Source organism: Phalacrocorax carbo, chromosome 1, assembly GCF_963921805.1.
Source record: "Phalacrocorax carbo chromosome 1, bPhaCar2.1, whole genome shotgun sequence".
Classification (NCBI taxonomy): Eukaryota; Metazoa; Chordata; class Aves; order Suliformes; family Phalacrocoracidae; genus Phalacrocorax; species Phalacrocorax carbo.
In genome coordinates, this window is record NC_087513.1 from 14,684,780 (window position 1) to 14,708,662 (window position 23,883).

The 23,883-nt window shown below is 40.0% G+C and overlaps 1 protein-coding gene across 2 annotated transcripts in view; it reads right to left on the reverse strand.

Annotated features, from left to right (window-relative positions):
* RELN (reelin) overlaps positions 1-23,883 on the reverse strand; it is a 297,184-nt gene that overhangs the window by 247,920 nt on the left and 25,381 nt on the right. For both annotated transcript variants that reach the window (XM_064444494.1, XM_064444504.1), the window contains exon 2: positions 615-725. In XM_064444494.1, the coding sequence (XP_064300564.1) occupies positions 615-725 (111 nt within the window). The remainder of the gene's footprint in view (positions 1-614; positions 726-23,883) is intronic.

Genomic DNA, 23,883 nt, shown 5'->3' on the forward strand with positions numbered 1-23,883 from the left:
AGCTGTAGATTATTTGCACAAATTTAGAAAAGACTTTTCAAAAGCACTTGTCCTTATCACAGCTGGCTTGGCTGTTATTGCTGAATGCAACAGCAGAACTTGAAATATACAATAATTCTGCAAAACCTGTCCTACCCCTTTTATTACAATTCTGGTTATAATTGGTTATATAAAATACCTTAACCACTGGTTTTAAGGAATTCACCATTGTTAAGTGAATGGAAAAAGAAGGTTGACATAAGCTCAAAGGAATCTCTTTTTCAGCCCAAGAACAGTTAGATGCCTTTAACTGAATGCTTTAGATTATACTGAATGTCACACCATTTAGAACTGGCTATTTTAATCAATTTTGTCGCTGAGGCTTTTCTCTCTTAAAATTCATATAATTCAGTATACCAATACCAGGCTGACCAAAGACAAGAAAGTGGAGGAAGAAATAAAAGCTGTCTAAAAGCCACCACTGCCTTAACTCGTTGACTTCCACTGACTTCTATGTATTGTTGATTACTCAGCCTAAATTAACCTGTTTCAATAACTGTGTTCTTATTGATGTCCTCTGTACAACCAAGTATTCATTACCCTGGGTTGCAGAACGTAAATTACACTGGACTTACCAAATCCAAAAGCACTGGAACCACCAACGCTCTGGGAAGCCTGCACACTGGTAGAGGTGTAGAGCCCAGTTACCAGTAAGCCATCAAAGAAGGTACTTGTTGAAATAGTCACTGAAATGAGAGAATAAAATACCTGTAATCATTTATAAGCAGTACATAAGATCCTATATACTATACAGGAGATCCTATACAAGCGTAGACTGTTGCACTTGAGTGAGATCCCATCATTCAGTACAGTGAATTCCTCTGAATTCCCCTAATACATTTGATACTTCAGTGACTTTAAATTGGCTTTCCCATGTAATTTCCCCAAACAACCTGTTCAGTGTTCAAGATGTGTGTGCCAAGTTTCAATTTGTGCCTGTAGAACTTCCTCAGGGTTTACTTAAAGAAAATGGACTGTTTTAGAGGTAAACAACTGCCATTTATTGGTGTTTGACTCAGCTTCTATTCCTAAATGAATCATAAGCCATGTACCAGACACAAATTGAGCATTACAACAGGATCTGAAACAAACATCAAAAGGGTGGTCATGGCCATCTCTGCTTGGGAAGATGCCTTTGCTAGAAGCACAAAACTATGCTATACACTAAATGCACAATGAATTAGTCAACAGTAGCATTGAAATATATGGCTTGTGAGTAATTGTCAGTACATTAGAACATAGTAAAAGCGGTGAAATAACCAGGATTATGCTATTGTCCTTTCTGGACTTGAACAGAGTGCTAGGTTATGGTCATCATCCATATTACAGTATTATACACTTAAGTTATATGGGCAGCTGGGTCATTACAGATTGTATGTATTTAAACAACTCATTAATGTATTTTTAAGAGATTCTTAGATATTAACAGTAAAGTGATAATCCAAATAGTGACTACAAATAACACTGAAATCTATATATTCTCTATTAGAATTGACAAATCTTATAATATTTATTTACTTCTTACAAACACTAATTCTCACATTTTTACTTTGGTGTCTTTCAGATTGTATCACTGTATGCTTATCATCAGCTTCAGTGGTCCTACCTTGGAAAGACCTAAATTATTAAGTGACAGGTTTAGGTTTCTCCCATTATATAAATGCAATATCCTCTATGGCTGGAATGACTTCTCCAGTCCTACAGCTGCATGAAACCTTCTTTGCTCCATAATAATCTCCAGTCCATTTTTTTAATTTAATATTCTAACATTAGGTTGTATACCTCTAAATTAAAAATCATAACTAGGAAATTTTATAAAAAATGAATGAATTAGCTTTACAACAAGGTAAATTTTCTTCTCTTTCTCTCCTCACCTTTGTCTGTCTAATATCATCCTTTTTTACATCTAATGTCTGTCTAATATAATGTGTCTAATATAATCCTTTTCTACAATCTTTACCCATATTTATTTAAATGTGGATAAACTGCATTGCAAATCTATGGCCTACCATATACAACTTTTTTTTTTCTTTTTTTAAACTGCATTATGAAGAGCAAAGAACCTGCAAGGAGATCCACACAAAAATATCTCCCTGCTGAAGAAGAGTCTCAATACCTGTAGCCTCATACACTGAAGATTAATCAAGGCCTTAGTTACCACACTGGTTCTGCTTTCATACTTTAATCCTCTTTTCCACCCTCTTCACACATAGAGATCCGTGCTTGACAGGGATTGCTGATAAACTCTGATCTCTCCTTCATCATGTTCCACCTCCTCGTATTTGCTCTCCCTTGCTGGAAACATCATGAGCCAGTGACTGGCCGTGGAACTGAAGCAAGGTACTGCAAGGTGACTACTGGTACATTCACCGGTGATACACATTCAGCAGTGAAACAGTTGGGGTTTTTTTTTAATCCCAACAGTCATTCTTTGTTTCATCTGGGGTACACATTGGCTTAAACTTACTATGAAATATTTAAAGAACATGCAAACTTTGACAGTGGCTTAATCTGTTCTGTGCAGAGGAGCAATATTTACATGTTTAATTTATTCTTCAACTCTTTAATCATCTTCCTTTCTTTGCTTATTCAATAGTATACTGAATAATTCCTAAATCCAACTTTTCTACTCCCACGGCTCCAAATTTCAGTGTTTTGCAATAGACATTTCCCTGAATACAGCCGCAGGTTCAGAGTCATATGCTCAATTTTTAAGAGGAAGCTGCTTCTGGGATATATCTTAAAAGAACAGCAAAAGAGACAAGGTTTTTTAAAAATAAAATAAGAATTATGGAGAGAAAAAGAAAATCAAAAAAGCAACCAATGAATACTTCCTGCATTTGATGATGAAATAACGAGTAACGCAGAGCCTTTTCTTCCCTTTGTGCTTTTAAACCAACAAAGAGGCAAAACATATGTTGAAAAAATATGCCTATGTGTTATTTTTGAAGACTTGGCAAAACAGTCAGTGAAAAGCATTGATAGAAGGGCACTGGGCCAGTACTGTGCTGCCATTTTTTTTCCCTGTGGGGAAGCATCTTATTCTTTACTGAATAGGATATAATGCAAAATCCTACTGTGAACAGGTGACCAGTTTCTCTCTGGGAAAGAAGTGATATTTTACAATGCCTGTATTTGATTTTGGACATATTTGTGTGATTGTCAACCCTCGTTTTACATGAGCATGTAATAGATGAATTTTTATTGTTGAAAAATTTCCAACACAGTATGGCTCCCTCATTAAGCCTCTGGGAAACTGCACAATGCCTCTAGCACATTTTTTTTAAAACAGAGCACTGGGCTGTTATTATACACGTGTCATACATTTCAGAATAATTTCATAGTTCTTCAAGAGGAAAAAAATTAATCATGACATTCTCAGTGATTATTTTTTTCTCTATCCAGTGGTGAAATACATCAAATTCCCATAAAATAGAAGAAAACACACACCATGCCAAGTGTTAATGACCAAGAACAGGAAAGCTGTGCTAATGGACAGCCCAGCAATAGGACTGTGATTTTTTGCTGGGACTAGGGCTGGTTACTGATGGCTCTCAGCTTCCCCTTCCAATAAGAATCTTCCAAGAGCCCCTCTGCCAGGCTTTGTGTCTGCCTTTACGCTGGCTCATGCCATATGCAATTGATGCCAAAGATCCAAAGCTTCAGGAGTGAGGGCTGAAGCCAAGACCCACCTGAACCTTGGAAAACATCTGGAGGGGCACAGCTGCATGTAGCACCCAGGGCTGGGCAGGAAAGGGGGGCCCTGGCACAGACCCACCGCCTGCCCCGTAGCAACCAATGGGCAACACAGCAGTGAATCTCATCTACAACAAGTCTAACCAGGCTCTGCTCCATCCTCCGCAACACCCTTCCCTGGGAGGAGAATTTGGGTGAGCGAAGAAGGGAGGAGTCCTTCCCAGCCCTGAGGACTGCTCAGCTGGGCAGGTGGGATGCGGGACCCTGCCACCCCCCACAGAGCAGCACCCCATGGCCAGCCCTTCTGGATGCTGCACTGGGGCAAGTGGGGAGCCCCGGCTTACCTTGTGTCACCCCTCACGCTGGGGGTGGTAAGGGAGCTTGTGAGACAGCCTGTGGGAGAAGGGAGGCCATGGCACAGATGTAAGTAGGAAACCCTCAGCTGCATTGAAATAGTCGAGCGAGAGGGACTGAGAACTTCTTCCCAAGAAACGCAGGAGGGCTGCACTGGGAACAACCTACTGATCAGGCAACAGCATGTTGCAAATATTACAGCTACTTTAAACGTTGCCTGACATTTCTTTCTATTTTCAGTTCCTGAGATCTTTGACAATTTTTACACTCTTGGGCTTTTTTGGTTTAGGGTTTCTTTTTTTCATACTGTCTGCCTCAGACTGATTTAATTATTTAAGGAAGAAGAAATTTCAGTCAAAACACTTCATTCATTTCTGAGATGAGGTTAAAGGAACATGTTGTGTTGCCCTGGCTGAAAAATTCCGGTGTTTTTTGCTTTCAACAGCTCTTCCACTCTGAAGTGTGAGAGCTGTCCACCAAGTTTGGACAAATTTTATTATGTGTGTATATATATAGACACACAAAAATAAAATAATAAAAAAAAAAACCAACAGAGTTCACACATACTCAACAGAGATTTTAATTTTTAGCAACTAAATATTTCCAGGGATTCTGTCCTCATTTAGCACTCTTAGAGCACTCTCTGACAAATAGAGCTTACAGAAAAAAGTCCCATGAACTATGTTTTAGTCCAGCTATACCACTTTCCTGAGCAGAAGTGCTTCACGGAGATATCAGTCCTGATTATGCTTTGATCTGGGAAGTTTCTCAGTGTTTCAAAGCAGGAAGTCATGTCTGCTGGTTGGAAGGGAATGGATCTTAATCAAGTGTCTAAGCCTTCTGATGAGAAAACATCAGTCCAGCAGAATCTCAATTCTCAAAAAGCTGCAAAATGTGCAAAATGTCACAAAAATGAAGTTGCTCCTAAAATTTGACCAACACCACCCCAATGACTTAAAACGAGGAGACACAAAAGCAGATCTGAGGGCAAGGGGACAGTGAGTGAACTGGGATGGGGAAGGTAGTGACACTGAAACCAATACAATGAATAGGGGAAGAGAGACTTTTTGGAGAAGAACTGGGAAGCAGTGGGGAAGAGGAGGCTACCCTGGGCAAAGCAGCAGATAGAAGGTGATGGAAAGGAGGAGACAGGATGTACAGCTGGGAACCCTGGAGGAGATATTCAGTACAAGGGACTCGCACAGTGACCAGGGAGAGAGACTAGGTGCAAAAGCACCTGTAAAAGACAACAGCAAAGTTTGGGTCATCCTCACATGCTGATTGACATCCAGATAGCAACCCACTATGATCTCTTACTCCACCTTCTGAATCAAGTGAACAGTGTTTCCATGACGGATGTGAAACCTTCCTCTCCACAAATCATGACAATATGAATAAATGTGTTAGGTGGATAACTTTGTAAAAGCCTAGGAAATGGCTCCATGAAAAAAATTGTATCAGGGCTGGGAAATACCACAGAAGTAGCCTCCAGAGCCACTTTGACCTACCCTTCTTTCTGTACAATGGTTGTGGACCCATAAACCTTTTTGAAACAACTGTATTTCTGAGAACCATCAGTTCAGTTCAGTTCCCATCCTGTCCCGTCCCCGTCTCTGCTCCCCAAAAAAACAAATGTGGAGAGTTGCCGGCTGCAGCTCCCTGCACGCTTAGCGCATGCACACTGTTGTGCTCACCTAGAGTCACTACAGAGACCGGCTAAGCGAGCAGGCAGGCTGGCTTCATCCTGCCAATGCCATGCATCTCCAGGGAGCTTTGGTGTTATTTCCTTGTGGAACAGAGGGGATGTGGCAGCCTCTCTTCAGAGACGATTCACGCTTCCCACGACAGGTTTTTGTGAGAGCCCTGGAGTTGATGCCTCCCATGGGATGATGCTGGGAGCTGACACACCTCAAGGAGGAGGAAGTGGGTTGGGAAGAAGGACGATGGCAAGGATGCTGCTGAAGGTGGAGGTAGCAGCATAATAGAAAAATAGGTTTTGAACTGTAGTTATTTTCAGATATTTCTGAGAAACTCATGCTATTCTTATGAACATCATTTTCACTGTTTCCAGTGTTACATGCTACGTACAATATATACAATGTTATAGAAATCCATTAATCTGTGTAAGTAATTGCATAAAATTTACCTTATGTTCTCTTGAAGGACTGATTTACCCTCTGAAAAGACAACTGCATTTTGACTGATACTCAAAATATTCAAAGCAGTACAGTTCCCGCATCTAAACTGTAAAGGCAGAAAAACTGCCAGGTGGACGAAGAGGATCATCTCAGGAGATACTTGCCACTGACAGGTCTTACCAAATTTGGCTGCTCTCTAGCATCAGGTAAATATCACCAAGAGGGCTGATATATACAAAAATTCCATGGAATTTACAGCTGCTGTTGATGACACCAAGTCAAAAAACTTAATGTAGAGATACAGCTATGACACATGAAACAGCAGTAGAGATTTAACAGAGTTCAAGAAAGGATTAATAAAGGCAAAAATCTTTTAAGCCCTATATACTGTTTATGTGAGTCAACTCAAATGATGACAGTGTAAAAGTGCACTTTTGTATACCATGGAGAAAATAGCAGATAAGTTTGGTACATGAAATGGGTACATTTGCACAGACAGCAAACTTCCCAAAATGAGATTTTCCTGCATCAAAGCAAGGACAGGCATTTTTTTAGGTTCTTCTCAAGTTTGAAGCCAGTTCCTTGTGATATCATAACATTGCATCATTGCACACCTGAGCCATAGCTGGAAACCTTCCTTTTAGGACACAAATTACTTATACTGAAGTAATTTGGGTTTTTTTTTTTTGCTTGACTCCTCCAAAAATATATCAGTCTCTAAGCAATGCAAGTCAGGTGTTCAACAGCACTGGTCAGAGAGGGCTATGTTCCTTCACAGCATTATAGCTTTCACAGGAGACTGCTAGAAGAAATGGAGACTAACATTAAATACAGCAAAGGCTATTAACATCACACTACATTCAGAGCCAGCAAAGCTTAACACTCCTTAAAACAGCCAGCAGTGGGAATGCAATGCAAAGACAGTGGATTTGGGACCACCCAAGCTCACGTGCTTGTGTCCAAACACTGACTTCCCTTGTACAGCTCAGAAGATCAGGAAGAACTCACTCCTGAATAAATTGACCCAGGACACCAGCACAGAGACAGTCCATCCTCTGAGTCTCATTTTCTGTTGCCTCATTGTAAAATACTGAGTCTGGTTAAAGTCTACCCATGTTACTCCTGTAGGCACTGGGCACACGGCATGCCAGGAGGATGACAACAGGCACACCAGGGCTAATACATCTTCTCCTAAACATCATCTCTGACTAGCAGCTGGAAGTGGTCACAGCTACTGTTCAAAAACACCTGGTATATAGTGTGCTCGTGCCAGAATTCTCACCTGTACATTCTCTTCGCAGCCGAGAGAGAGACCAGCTCATTGCAGTAGGCAGAGCAGAGACACCTCTGCCATTCCCACCACACCACCAGAACTGGTGAGAGGTCACCCCTCAATAGGACCTCACGCTGCCCCAGCACCATTCTCGCTGGCCCAGAGATGGAGCTGGGATGGGGGACCAAACAGCAGACCAGCGAGCACAAGGAGCTCCAGCAGGGGCAAGTGCCATGCCCGTCTGGATCTCAGCATTTCTTGGCCAACATGACCTGATCAAAAGCCTGCACTGGGCCCCTTCTGTTCTGAATTTTCCCCCTCTGGCTTTGCCCACATAGTCTTTAAAAGTAGACATGAAGTGGTGTCCCCAGAGTAGATTTCTGGACTCATTACCTGCAGTCCCAGCAAGTTGGGAAGGGTTTGTGGAAAAGATGAACCAACACATGGAAGATGTTCTTCATTCCTTCCCAAACTGGTCCCCTCTTTTAGGCAATGGTGCCCTTATGCTACCGTCATGCAACACCAAATGTAAGTGGCCCAAGTGTAAAACCATCCTGGCAGGTAGTGTTGTCTTACAGGGCACAGATAATACTAAGCCCAAATCCTTAAAATACCCCATCACCCCTGAAATGCCAACTACAGATGAAATCACTAGTAAGAAGAGAATAAGTGTTGATGCTTTATTTAAAGGTGCACTGTTTAGACACCACAGTGACAGGCAATCTATAAATACCCAAAGAGAGTTTTAGAGGTATGCATCCAAAATAGTGTGCTGATAAATGTATTTGTAATTTAATGGTTGAGTGCCTGTTGTTACAAGAATACAGAAACTGTATACACTTAATTGCACGCAGAACATTATTAGTAAAAAAGAAGGAATTTTTAAGAAATAGTGACATACGTGTTGACATCAAACTAACGTTTACTACTCACAGAAACATTTTGCTTTCAGAAGAAACCAAAATCCAGGAATTCCTAGTTATGCAGCAATTTCAAGGGCAAATGTCAGACAGATACCCAAGAACTGTGTGAATTGCAGGTCTACACCTCATCCAGCAAAAACAAAAGCAGAAAATCCATGGGATTCTTAATCATACTGGGTTTGATTTTCCTTAGGTAGGCTGGAGAAAACAAAAATTAAAGACATTTCAGCATGGTTGAATACACAGACATGGGCGAATGACAGCACTCTTACAACTGAAAATGTTCTCACTTGAGTAATGGTTTTCTAAAGCCCACACCAAAGCACTAGACTCAAAACAGCACATTGGTGAACTTTTCTTGCAGGAAGACTGATGGCACGTTGAACAGCACCGTCTCTACGCTGTGATGCCTTCACCAGTAACTCCATTTACCAATAGCTCTTGGGAGGAGGGGAGTTAAAAAGTACAAGTTTTGAACCTTGCTCTAGACAGCATAAAATCAGATCTGGTGTTGCTTTGCGTTACAGTACTAGTTTCAGTGGTTCTGCCCCATGCTCCATCAAATCTCTTTGTCTCCATAGCTTTTCAGTTCCTTTCCTAAATTGGTAATGAGCAGCAGAGAACTGAAAATAGATTGCAGATGTGTGGCAAGATGTCAGTAATATGATATACAGAGACATCATTTGTCATTGGTGCAGAGAGTAGCCTATCAGCCTTGTAAAAGAACTATTTGCAGAGACACTACTTATAACATCTTTTTGAAAGTCCGTAACAAGACAGTGATAATGACATCAGCAGCAATATAACCAAGGTTTATTCTTATATTCCTAAACTACAAAGGATTGGTCACATTTTTTAATAAGCTCTGAGATGCTTCAGAGCCTGCATCTCACTAAAATTGAACAGTCCAATGCTTAGATCTGTGAACAGACTCAGCCACCTAAAACAGGTGCATGATTCCAAAATTAGACCCAAGAGCTTGACTTCTCATGCATCAAAATCCGTAACTTAAACATGTTTCTGACCATACCCAAAGCCACCGGAAACTTGGCCACGTTGAGCAGCGAAGTACTTCATTCCAGCTGGCATCACCAAACATGCTGGCACAGCCCAGAGACCTGACAGAGGAGGGTCAGGACCGGCCCCTGTCATAGCAGCCTGCTTCCTGATCAACAGATGGGTAATTAAGGCTCTCATCTACGTTAGAGTATTCAAACCTGAATTTCCCAAGCAAATATCCCAAAATGTTTTCAACCCCAGTGTCTGTGTGTCCCGGCCACTGTCTCTCAGCTGCAGGCACTGCATTTGTACGGGTAAAGTGATACCAGCTAGCACAGAGTGGGGCTTGTTCTCTATTCCCGTGGCTGGGGCAGCCTTCTTGGAAGGAGGAGATGAAGGTTTCAGTCAGTGGCCCAGTGAATATGTGCTACTGCTATATAAAGCTCCTGGAAACATCATAACTATTTATGTCAGCCTATTTAGCCTGTAAATCTCACCCTAAAGTTGATGTCTAAAACAGGCCAGATGAATCACACTCAAGAAATGCCTGATTGTCCCCACTGATAATAAAGGGAGCCTAGACTGTAAAGCTCAGCTGTAGAAGTCAACACTGAAGATGTCCAAACTGAGGTGAATCCCACCAAAAGCCACACAAAGATAATAACTTAATTATCCAGCTTCTATTTAGATGTTCAACTATTACCCACATCAGAGGGAGCTGAGCAGGAATTAAACATCCCGGCACCCAGAGCTCACCCAAGGACATTAGAGGCAACGACTATCTTTATCTTCTTTCTTGTGCCATGCCAAATATATCATTAGCAACTTAGCGAGCACTGTTGTAGTACCGAGAAGCTCCAAAGGATATCAAGAAATGTCTGTTGCTCCATTTGTTAACTCACAGAGCCCTGAACAGCATTAATTAATTTTAAGCTATGCCTCTAAAAATGGTGCCTAGCAGAAGCTGCCAACAGTCAAAATTCAACCGCTGAATTATATTGCATACTATAGCCAAAACAAGAATGATCACTATTTCCTACAATGAATAATGAGGATGGCCACTTATAGTTTCAGTTTACGTAACACAAACCCAATCATGTAATTTGTTAAATTTCACCTCTGTGCAACAAAATATTTTTAGTATGAGAGTTAGTAGCATAACATAACAGCTGGCAACATATGCTTTAACAGTATGTACATGATGGTTAGACTTAAAAGATAGTGAAACATATTTTGCCAGTCATAGTGTATTATTTCTTTTATCCAAATCCCCAGAAGCAGATGGGAAGAGTACCAGGGTCATTCCTAGACCTCACCAGATACAAAGGGTATGAAGCAAGCCTGGTTGCTGCTCTATGTTGGAACAGTTTTGTGTACTTACTCAGCAACGGCCAACCTTATTAAGTTTGAAATTTGAATTTTGTCATGGTTCTATGAAATACACCAACATAAGGCTTTTCTTAAAAACAGATTAAAAATTATTGTGATTACCTTTATATTACTCTAAGTCTGAGAATATTGACCTCCATTTGGAAGCCTAACCTTATTTTTCATGCCTTTCAAGTTTATGTGAGGTTGCCTGTTTGATACCCATACATGAAAATTTCATATTGTTGGCTGTGCTCTCAATAAATTATTTAGAAGGTCTGAATATTACTGTAGTGTTCAGATTTTCAGGAGACTTTGGTAGATCCTTTTATTCTGCTGTCTTCAAAAGACAAACAACTACTCAATACCCAACTAACAATAGCATTAAAAAATAAAATGAAGGCTGGCTTGGAAGAGAGTATCATTATCTACTGGAAGTTTGTTGTTATAATAGTAGTATCTAAATATTTGCAAGAGCTTTTGTCTTAATTTTAGCTACAGAAGCACACCAACTAAAACCAGGCTGTTGAACATGTTTATCTCAGGCTAAAAACCAAATCCTCTTATAGACACATACATTATGATTATGATAAGCAAATATAGTGAAGTGTATGAGTTTGAGTGATACTGGAGAACAGGAAAACATCTTCAAATCAAAATACACACATGCAGGGTTCTTCCATAACGGCTCATCTGGAATGTAAAATATAGCCCTAGATAAATATAAGACAATAGGTCTAGCTTTTCCTAAACGTCCTGAAAGAAACATCCTACAGCTTGTATCCTCCAAATACATTTTTACAGATTAAAAAACAATAAAACAGGCTAGCTTCTTCCTTGATTTAGAACTTCTTTAATTTGCCCTAGAAACATGTTGAGACCTTAAACACAGCCCACTGAAGGCCTGCTTGTTACTCTCAAAGTATGTAAATAATGTTTATCCAAGTCTTAATGTACTGCAAGTATATTGGTACATTATAAAATTTAATACCTACTTTCCAGCACCAGTGCAAGTGTGACAGTGGTTGCAAATGCACGCAACCTGCGTTGACTACTCTCAAAAGCTTTCAGCACTGGATTCTTTTAACATGTTCTAGAGAGCAGAAATTCTGAATTGCTGAGCATCTTTAGCTAGTGTGAAGTACAAGAGTTCAGATGCTAAAATTCACTTCAGCTGCTTAAAGACAGGTGCCTCTTGGGGCACTCAGAGGAGAACACAGGAAAGCAGCAGGTACAGCACAAGCCAAGTGACAAGTGACAAGTGGCAAGCTCCCACCTGTGTGGACTGGCAGGCAGGAGCCAGGGATGCTGTACATTATTACAAACAGCACTTCTTACATATGTATTTAGGTAACTGAACTATCCCACTGAGCTGGCCGAAAGTCCCTTTCAGCCTAGCTGTCCTGACCAGAGCCAGCTGCAGATGCTTTGAGAGTACAGGAAATGGGGTGTGCAGTGATGAGCCCCATATTCCCTCTGCGTAAGCTCCCATTTCTAGGTGCGCTGAGTTGTGGCATATAATAATCATCAGTGAACCATTAAGTGCTCATTTAAATAACTGTATTTGTACTTTTACAGCTTCAGGTGGCAAGGATCTCCATGATTTAATGATATAATCTGTGAAGTTGTTTTCCCTTTATTTTTTAAGTTGTCTTTTCTGTAAATTCTTGCATTTTAAGTAATGGTGAAACATTTTTGCTTTACTAACAGCATTCATTTTCCCAATTGAGGAAACTAAAGTAAGTTTCCCGAAACACAGGGAGATGTTTCTTCTCTCTCATTACCTACTTTTTCTATGAGTTTTCCAAGCAGAGCCAATCAGATCTGCCCATAACCCTGAAATCTGGGCATATCATTGTATTGCACACCCAGTGGCAAAATGATGCTGGCCATTTTACTCTTCAGTCCTTTCCCCGTAATTCCTAATATCCTGTCCCACCCATTCTGCACTATTTTTCCTTGTGTTTCTACACACACACACCCCCACGCTTCTTTTTAATAGTAACACAGTTAGCCTTATATTTGACTACTTTGAACAGGATGGTATATGATGTTGTTACCTTGCTGTTAAGCCCCCATGATCATTTTGACCACTGTTAACTTCGGGCATCAAGCCATGACAATGACACTTCTGCATCAACCTCAGGCCTCCCTCCTTGCAGTAGATTCCTTGTGTGGTATAATTCGGGTGGAGGCTGGCATACTCTTATAGTTTAGATCATGAACAAGAGTGAGAAATAAAGTTTCTGACTCCATTTATTTTTAATATATTTGTGCTTGTCTTCCTTAAACCAGAGCTTAACATGATTGCTTAATGGACTGCAGTAATAAGAGACCTTAAATAACCTGGTGCTTTGCAGTCTAAGTCATTAGCAATCCAATATAGCAGCTGCACATTGGACACGCAGATTTTTTGTTTAAATACCAGACTGTGGATTCATCTGCCTGGACATAAGTGTGCAGAACATCATCCTCGTCACCTAAACTGCTCACCCTAGAGTCCTTTCTATACAAGAGATCTACCCAGCAGAGTCAGCAGTATCTGTGTCACAGCCTGTCCAGCCCCAAAGTAGATACCGAGTCAGGTTCTGGGAGAGCTGGCTATAGCTCCCTGGGGAGCAAGGGGCTGAGAGTGCACAAGAGTCCTGATTAGAACGGTGAAAGTAAAGCAAATGAGTACAGAAAAAAAAAGACTGAAATGCACTGAGAATTGTCGAGTACCATGAGCAGAAGGAGTAGGACCAAAATACATGATGCTGTTTATTATGGGAACAGGGCACAAGGGTTTAAAAATGAGATTTCATTTTGTATGTGTGATTCATGCAACAAAATAATTCTGCTTAAGCACAGTCCCTTATTTAGTTAGTGCAGAATGCTATTATAAAAAAAAAACTAGACAACCCACAACTATAAATTGGAACAAAAGTACAAAATAGCCTAGAGATTGACTGACATTTTAAGTTAAAGTAGACAGGATAGAGCAAATGAGGATTCATATGGGAAAAATATAGTAGGGTTTATTGTAAATATAAAGTAGCATTTATACTGAATTCTGGCATAGGAATGATGACTGGGCTGTAACAAATGTTAATACAGTCCTTTGACCATACATGGTATATTAATATAGCAAGGTCTAATCAATGAAAAATCCTTATTTCTGAATGTTCAAACCAGAATAACATGGAAAAGAATCTGAAAAAAAGTAAGAACAAACATTCACTAGTCCCTTGACATTTAAAAAACACACCTAATGAAAATTGAGTCAAAGTAATGAAAACAATGTGCTTAAGAAAGAAATTCCTAAAATAAGAGCAATATTAAAGCTCAGTCACATTTGTTTGTGTTGTCTTTATGGATATGTGGCTAAATAGGTCAGAGTTAGAGATGGTCACAGTAATAAAATACATATGCTTATCCTTTACATTGTAATTCTTTACGGTGTGGTTTGTAAAGGCTGAGCATGCCAAGTAATTGATGGCTACCTCACTAAGGGTTTGACTGCAGGTATATCATTCTATGGTGAGCAGTTTGCTCTTTTTGTTAGGTTTGTTATAATGGTGAGCTACTGAGCAAGAAAGACCGAGAGCTGGAACAGCAGGACTGCGGCAGGTTGTGATTAGGAAACATTTGGCAGGGCTCTGGGGGAAAATCCACAAAGTGCCTTCTCTCTATTTTGCTTGGGCAAAGGGTTGGATCTGAAGATAACAAGGGTCCCTTCCAGACCTCTGTTTCTAGACACTTCCTACAGATGCTTTGCCACCTTTAAACGCTCACAAAAAATCTGAGCCCAACATTCTGATAAAGCAACAAGACATGCACACACAGAAAAAAAACAACTGCAGCACAACGACTTTTGTTGGATGAACTTGTCCTTAACATTTAGTTGCTTGTTAAATACTTTATATACACAGCTAATTCCCAAACAGTCACTTTCTGTTGTTAAAAAAAAAAAAAAAAAAAAACAGAACAGGATGGTTCTTGTCCCTGGTGTGCACAACTATCCCAGATAATACCAGTACAAATTCCCCAAGCAACTAACAGATTTTTAACAAATCAGTTCATGTCCTCTTTCCATGCTGAAATTCTTTCTGCTCTGCATATCCCAGTGAAAGAGATAAGTATTCACAGACATGTCCCTGCTATGACTCATATCTTGTTAGAACAGAAACAGGCACTTGGCTCTCTGGAAAAAAAATCCCCCCGCCGCCTGCCTTCATTTGCTGCAAGCCTATGGCTCCCCATGTTGTGAGAGCCGTTGTGTCACAGAGGTCTTCATGTCCCACAGGAGACAATTACTAAGAAGTACCTCCAGAATAAGTGATGTTCCGCATATTATTATAGGAGGGTGGCAAGGGCTAAAACGGTAAATACACTAACCCTAATGTTTCAATGTAGCCTTGATAGTTTCCATGCAAGGAATCAGCAGAGCAACTTCATGTCATAGTGATAGTGCTCAGAGCAGATACCCCTTAGGCAGGGACATGAGTCAGTTGGGTGGAATGGAGCTATGGCATACTCATATTTAAGGGCCTTGCTGCTGGGAGCATTAAACTTGTGCTCTTTGGCAGTAAAGGGTTTGAAGAGAACTGTGACAAATATGGCAGATGGGTAGGATATCATGTGGCATCTTCTGTTACTATGTGGCAAAGTGGCAAAGTTAGTCAACAGTCGGGCAAAGATCATGGACTGGACAAACACAACATAACACTGGGAATGCGTTTCAGTCCATAGACCCTGATCAGTCATTCTGTCCCCTGCTCTGTGGCATCTCTTCTGAATAACTTGGGTTATCAAATAAGCTCACAGGGACACCAGCCGCCCATAATAAGATAGGCTGTTACTGCAAGCATAGCTGGTCCACATCTTACCTAAATGTTTAAGCTTTCCTTCCAAGCCCCTGTTCCAGTGCAAAAATAAAGGCACTTCAATCAGCTTCTCGTCAGGGATTACTAAGGTCAAGGTAGAAGTGTCACCAATATGCAGTGATGGGTCTAAATCCCAACATCCCTTCCCTCAGAACAACTAGCAGGAGAAAATACTCCACTGTGTTATCACCAGCAGATGCCCATACTGGGAAGCAAATTCTGAGCAACTGGTGAGAAGAAACATGTGCCTGAATGTGGAAGAGAAACATCTACCATTCTGCCCAGTCCTGACTCACCAAGCAAGGTCACTCTGAATCTGTACTACCTTGAGTAAAATCAGAGAAACTTTCTACTTAGGTGACAACTCTACTTTGGTTTAACTGCAGATGTTTGAAGTTGGACTCTTTGAGCAGTCACGCCTTTTGAGAAAAAATGGCAGAAGTCTCTGGTTAATCTTTAATGTCTTCCTTGAATTTAATAATTAAAGCGCAGAGGAATGGCCAGACACCATTAAAAGTAGTCATGTCACTTCATACATCATAAAGATCTATCTATAAAGGAATTAATTAGGTATCGATAAATATAAGTTACATGCATCTGGGAAACCATATATTCAATACTCTCTTGCATTTCGGTCTTTGAAATTCTACAGTTGATTCAAAGAATGACTCTGACATCTGTCTAATCCTCTCAGTGTTGCACATGGAAGAATGAGTAAGGAGAATCAGATAAGCAGAGGTTGGTACAGAAAGATATACCTGGAGTATACGAGTGTGGTCTAGGCATCTGTTGGGATGCACTGTACACTATACTTGCAAAGTATTTCATAGACAGAATTTAACAAGACTGCACTGAAATACATTAAAAAAAAAAAACATTCTAGGAATCCACTTCTGTACATCTTTCACCACATTGGCTCAGAGGTAAACGCACATTCTCCAACCCAAAATCCTAAGAAACTTGGACTTTGCACTTTTGCTAAATAAGACTTTTCCATGAATATTAGCAATAATTAGTGCAGTGCCAATATTATTTGAACATTTATGGTTATCTCAAATATGAAAAGGTGAAATAATGAAGGGATTTTAGGAGACTGAAATGCTTAAAAATTCATAAAGGATAAAACATTCATACTATGTCTTTTTTCAATGAAAATAAAATACTTTCATCTTCCCAAGTGTCATTTCAGCTTAGAATTGAATACTTCAGTCCATTTTGTTGAACTGAATCAAAAAGTTTAATTTTTATTTACATTAACATTTAAGTGTCCTTCCCAAACACTTTGTGCTGGGTACTCCCTTCACCCAGGAGTGGGGCACTTCATTATGCTTCAGGTTTCACAGCCTAATTAACACATCCAACCTACTGACAGAGTAAAGGCAGTAAGATCCTAACCACAGACTTTGTGACACTACATACCAAAACAAGAAAATGCAATTTAATCTTGAGGTGACAAAGAACAAAATGTGTTAAATGAATTTGGAAAAAAAAATGCAAAAACTGTTTTTACTAGAGTCACCCCCTCCTTAAAAGATTTTGTTTTCCAAATTTAAAAATTGTCAAGAAAAGTAGAGGATTTTTTCCAAGAAAAGTTTTCATTCTACAAAAGCCATGTTTTCTATTATAAATCATTCCTTCTATAACTGTTTTTATTCCATTTCTTGGAGAGCAAAGGTATACTTTGCCTCTCCCGAATGTATTGCAATGCTTCCTTATGATTTTTTTTCTTTTTTACATCTGACATATTTTTCCTTATTGCCAACACTGAAATAAACATGACTAAACACAGTTTTCCTGTGAACTTGCATGCAAAAGTAGGTGGGGCGATGTATTTATTTTGCTGTTTATATTATCCTGTTGAAAACAGGGAGAACTTGGCACTTTCTCAAGTCCCAAAGAACAAAGTCAAAATGAAACCAAGCTGTCATTAGGCAACGTCTCTGAGCAGACTAGCATAGAGCTTCAGGACATGCCTCAGAGTTCAAGACACAATTTCCCTCCAAAATCCCTAGCAAAAGGTAATTTTATGTGATTTACACTGGTTTTAGACTTCAACTTTCATCCAAGGACAACTCCCAAGGGCTTGAACCTTCATCCTGGTAATGAGATGGAGAGTGCGTAACCTCCTCTCCTTCATGTTCCCACAGTTCTCCAAGGGCAAGGAGAAATACATGCTACAGGGGCAGACTGCATCTAACTACCTCAGAAAGTTAGAGAGCAAGAAATTCAAGATAGGTTTAATTCAAGCAAACACTCTTGGAACTGGTATTTATGAATGCACACCAGCGTGATAACCTGTAGCACTGCTGTGCTCATTCTCTTCTCCGTTGAGCTTCAGGTTTGCTTTTTGCAGCAAGAAGAATTATGTATCATGCTGTAGAGAAGCACTCTTCAAAAGAGAAAAGGACTGCATCAAAGCAAGATTTCTACCTTGGACCACAGCAAATTGCTTGTCTAGCCTGTTATTACACTCGAGGCATTCTCAGGCAGCTGGGCCTCATTACAGGCAATGGAGCTTTAGCTATTAACTTCAGAGAGATCAGGATAAAGCACTAAATGCAATGAAGATAATTTAAAAGATGTTAAGCAAGAAAATGAAATGGCATTAGCAATGCTCTATGCTAAGTGTGCTTCCTGTTGAGTGCTGGAGGACCATATATGCCTTGGGACAGATGCTCCTACAGGGTTTTGTTTTTCTTCCAGCCTGGTGGACCACTGCCCTGGAGGAGGCCCTGCCATGTTACAGAAGAATGAACAGCTAGAAGATGAGGTCCATCCCTCCTTCCTCATTATACCAGCCCCAGTGGAGGAAACACTTCCAGGCAGAGCATTGCTGCAGAAAGTAGCTTTGGGGGGAATAAAAACATGTGGTCAAGAGTTTTCCTGTAAGGGATTTACTGATTCATTTGCTGTAAGTTTTAAGAGCACTAAGGTAGTAAATTGGAAGATGAATGATACAGGCATCTGGGGGGGTCAGACCGGGCTTAGAGCTAAATTTCAAATAGATCTATAGCCTTCCATATAGATCTTTACCTTCCATACACCACACTTAAATGAATGAAGCTGTCTGAGCTGTTACGCTGCAGAAGAGAAGTCTCAGGAGAGAAGCATGTAGATGGACAACATAGAGTGCTGCTAACACAGGATGAAGCATTGGGAAGCAGTTAACAACTCTGGGCCCTTGCAGGCCAGGAAGGACAAGGACCGTCAAACCCAGGACCAGTGAGGGGGAGTGTATTCTCCACATCCCCCTGCTGACTTCTGCTGCCGTTTGTCCTGCCAAAGAATGACCCAGCAAGGTGGACAATTCAACGGAAACTTCAACAGTAAACAATTTACAGCTTTATAAAGCTAAACCCAACCTGACTGATGTCACTTTCAGCCCTACCAGCTGGCAGTTCTGCACTTAGGGTGCCTTTCCCAGGTCTCTGCATGTGGTAAAGTTGTTTCTTTTGGGATCTGATGTGAATTTTGTGGAACACAGGAGGAGAGCTTTTCTAGGCATAGGCCATAGGCATAACCAGACTTAATGAAGAGCATCTTGTTAGAAAGTTTTGAACTTTTTCAAAGTCTTAAAAAAGAAACTCTTTCTCCACCATCAATCCTTTGGCTTGCTCACCTCTACAGCAATTTTTTTTAATCTATTTGGGGTTCAGCGCCACATGCCAACCTGCCTGCCAGGTCTATCCTGCCTCCCCCCAAGATACTAAGGTTCATTCTTCGATTTTTAGTGCCATTTGTTCACTGTGAAATAACACAACTCCAAACTGATCCAAGTTTAACTTCACCTAAATCCAGGACACGATTAGTCCCAATCCCCCCCCCCCCCGAATATTTCTGCATTTCTAAGGAAATGTGTAAGTATTGCAAAGACAAAATTTCAGCTTTCAACCTACTGAGTTTGTACAAATTTTAACTGAACTGTATTTTTGTGGAAGGTACACTTAAAAAGAACTTTAACAGTTGCTCTCAGATAGACTTTAAGTGATTAATTCTGAAGTGGGTTTTATGAAAGAATGAACAATAACAGCGGAAGGTCCAGGCATTAATATTAACCTGTAATAAAAGGAATCATGTTTAAACCATTCCTAGAAATAAAAGATGAGTATCTGGTCCTACAGTGCTGGAAGAAGCACATAGCTTAAATTATATCCAATCAGGCAAAATACAAATATTAAACATTTATGAGCAGCTCTGATATATTCTGAATTAATCAGTTCTGCACATTTAAAAGTTTTAATATTTAATGCTGCTACCTTAACAGTCCTGCAGAAATATTAAACTTTTGTACAGTCCTTTAAAAGGAATAGCAAGAGATTTTACTACACATAACATTTGAATTGTGGCTGTAGGTTTTGTGCTGGGCTGTGTTTTGTGGACAACCATGATTATAATGTATTGAACTATAACTGAAATTCTCAACATTTTCACCACACATGAAACAGGAATAAGGACAGTAATAATGAAAATAACAATTATTAAGCTAGGGGTAAGTACATGTGCAATCTGATTAAGTCTCCTAGGCATGATGGATTACTCATGAAGGCTTACTAATATCATACTTTCATGAAATCTCTCAGATGAGTGTAAATGGCATGCCAAAGGCATTTTAGATACCGTAGCGTATTAGTGTTAGTGTGTTAGTATAGTAAATCTTCCCCAAAACACCAGCTGTGGTAAGCAAAAATATATAGACGTATAGATATCAATCTGTCCAGAAATTCCTTCAGTTTAAAAAGCAAACACTGAAATTTGCCCTCACTGCTGCCAATAATGGTAATTTAAATTTAATGTATAAGAACTGTTATAGTCATTTATGAGTACTTTTAAAATACAGTGTTTCAAAACACAGTAAAGTTGAAAACAAAGACACGAAGGCATTCTTTAGAAGAGAACAAGTCATACATGATGCTGATTCCATTATAAATATATTTCTTGCTTTGATTATAAATATATTTCTGAGATCCTCTACTTTATTACTTCTGAATGAAGTAAAAATTCATTGGAAAATTCCTAGATAAAACACTACAAAAACAACACTACAAAACAGTTGTAGTTTAGTAGAAATTGTAAGAGGACAACAAAAAGTGTAAAGCCAATGCTATGAACATATGCTCGGTTTCAAATCACTTAGACTGACAGTTTGGAGTTCAGATTCTGCAACACCTGAACTCCTGCAACATCTCTTTGCCCCCTGTCAGTCAGTGTAAATTCAATATATAGCTATCGTTCTACCTGGGTTTGCCTGCATTTTCATTATAGACCACAAAACTGAAATTACCATACTATAAACCTAATACTACTGGTAAGTTCAGAGAGAACCATACCTATCAGGAATACCCTATCACTGGAGCTATAACTCATAAAAATCAGTATATGTAGGTCATTAGCCAAGACACAGCCAGCCCCCCATATCAGCTATTGTTAAAAACAACAAACTCAATAAAACATCCCCCAAAAACAACCAAAACACAAAATCAAGAAGAGATCTCAAACCTTTATTCTCCATTTATCTTTGAGGAAAAATAAACACCATCCTTTAACATCATTCCTTCTAGTAACCACATCTGCCAGAAACGCTTACACGGGGCAGATGAAACAGAAGAGCTCCACTTCAGTCCTTGCATCACTCTCTGCTCCTGCTAACCCACAGTCATACCCAGAGACCTCAAACAACCAAAGCTTCCACACACAAAAACCCCTGCCTCTGAGATTACCCTTTGCTACTTTCACAATATTTCTGGCAAGTGAACTAAAAAAATAGCAATAAGTCTGTCCTCTAATGAGATGCTTCTAAGCAGCATCCAGGGTCCTTTACAGACCAGTTAAAACAAAAGCGGGTCCTTCATTCCCAATGCTGAACATCATTGTCCAAGGGCAGACGTACACATGTGAAACAGTACTGCTGGCAGTTGCTTTGTGAAGTGTTGTGTTTCTATGAAGAACAGTGGTATGGGGGAGGTAAGAGAAATGGCATGAAAGAAAATGCAAGGACACAATCTGAACAACTGTGCTGAGCACAGCCATGAGACCAACACACTTACTCAGCTGATGGAAAGGCCAGACTCCCTCATGTTGCCAAGGAAATAATTCTGAGACCATCTCATGTCCCCCTGCCCTCAAGGAAACAAGACTTCATTAGAGTAAGGAGGAGCTTATCAAAGAAAAAATGGGAGTTACCAACTTTTTTTTCTCCTGCAAGTGATTCATATGATCATGAAAAGAGGTAACCTGAGTGAGATCTACTATCAATGCAGAGGTGTTACTACCATTGCATCAAAAAGGTGGAAGTAACAGATGAGTCATAACGTTCACAGAGGGATACATGACATGAAAGTGACCGTGACCAAGAGTTCAGAGAGAGTTTAAAACCAAATCAAAATGATGAACCAAAACTGTCATAAAAGAATTTCTAGAAACTTCTGATTTTTTTTTCCAGAAAAGTCAGGGAATGCCTTGAAGATAGATGAGATTCTTACTGAAACAGCCATGCCAGACTGGGGGAAACACATTTTCAGATCAGAATGGTGAATTAATTAACCAATTAGCAGCTTGACCTGTCTGCACAGACTAAGTTTTTCCCAAAAACAGGAGGGTAGGAAAACGTGGACTAACTTGGAATATGCTAAGAAAAACTCTAATACAGACCTGAAGAGATGAGCAACCATTTTGAGAAAAAGATGAAAGAATTACAAACCACAAGGACACCAGCCACCTAGGTGCTGAGTTGGATCAACCAAAGATTTCTCTAACAGTAAACATCCACCACATTTTTCTTCCCTGACTGCACATGTAGCTGCCCCAGAATGGAAATCTCTGGGTATCCCATATAAATTATAGAATAATCTTTAGTGGGAAGCCCATGAGCTCAGATCAGTTTGGATCCATTCAAAAGAATGTCTACATGTGAAAAGATAAACAAAATTTCCAGAACCCCAGAAGTGGTTGTGTTAGGAAAAAAGAACCCTGGATATGAATTTCGTTGTGTTTCTTAGGTACATGTTTCTCTGGACAGTGTGCCACTTGTGGATGTGAATATCAGTACCCCTACACAAGTCCTAGAAGGCCACCAGTCTGAGTTGGCCAGACACAGCCCAGCAGTAGGAGGAGAGGAAAAGAAAATAGCAGTTGTGCATTACAGACAGCCTGAAGAAAGTTCTGTTCCTGGTGTATCAGAGCGTAAATATGGAGTCAAAAACCAAATTATTATGGAACAACACTTGAATCTACACAGGTGAACTTGGACTTGCAGACCAATATCAGAGAAAGGAAGTTTTCCAGTATGTAATATGGACTATAAATGAAAGAATGGTGGATACTGGCATGGACATCCGTATTGTTTCAATAGACAGAGGAAAAAAGCTGGAAAGTGAACCCCTAATTGGCTGTGTATGTTGCTGACAATGCTGGGGAGATTACTTGTCTCCTTGAAATGTGGGAAAACAGGATTTGATTTGAACCAATAAGAGTTTGAGAAAAAGATTCAGACAGTTAAGAAAGGGCACATCTAATAGCCTGTTCAGGTTTGATGGCAAAAACTCCACCAAATCCTTATATGAGAATAAAAGCCAAATGTATTAAAACTAAATTGTGTTGAGATGTATCTCCTCAAGACCCTTAAGCAATTGGCTGTTGTGAGCAGTGGTCTTGTGCTTCCCCAGGCAGAAACACAAAGGCAGCAAGAGAAGGGTAAGGAGTGGCTAAACCATCTTCAGAGGCCCAGGATCTCAGGGTAATTTTAGCTGCTAAAATTTCAGTGCATTTGAGACAGCAGTCCATGCATTTGCAAACTGTTGCTGAAAAACTACAGATAATAAAAATGGGAATTGTGGTTGTAAAGGTAAAAGAGTGGATGTAGGAAATGCTAGTGTGGGAAAGCTGTAAGGACAAAGCAGGGTCTCAGACCTCTCATGCACTTATCCCAGCCTAGTGGTTTTACATTTAAGCAAGGAGCAGCAGGTAGTTCTCTGTGAGCATCAGGATTCACCCTCCAAACCAAGAATCATAAATAAGAAACTATATTGCATCAATCACACCACACTGATAAGCTGTAGAGAAGAAGTATGGAGAATCAGCTTTCTGTGAAGCACAGAGAGCTAAATGAATATACTTTAAAGGCTTCTTACCTTTTAACCTGGGTAAATACCCTGGGTATTATAGCATGTTCAGTGCACTTTCTCCAAATTGACCTGAAGAATGGTAAACAGCCACTGGAATTAGATCCAAAC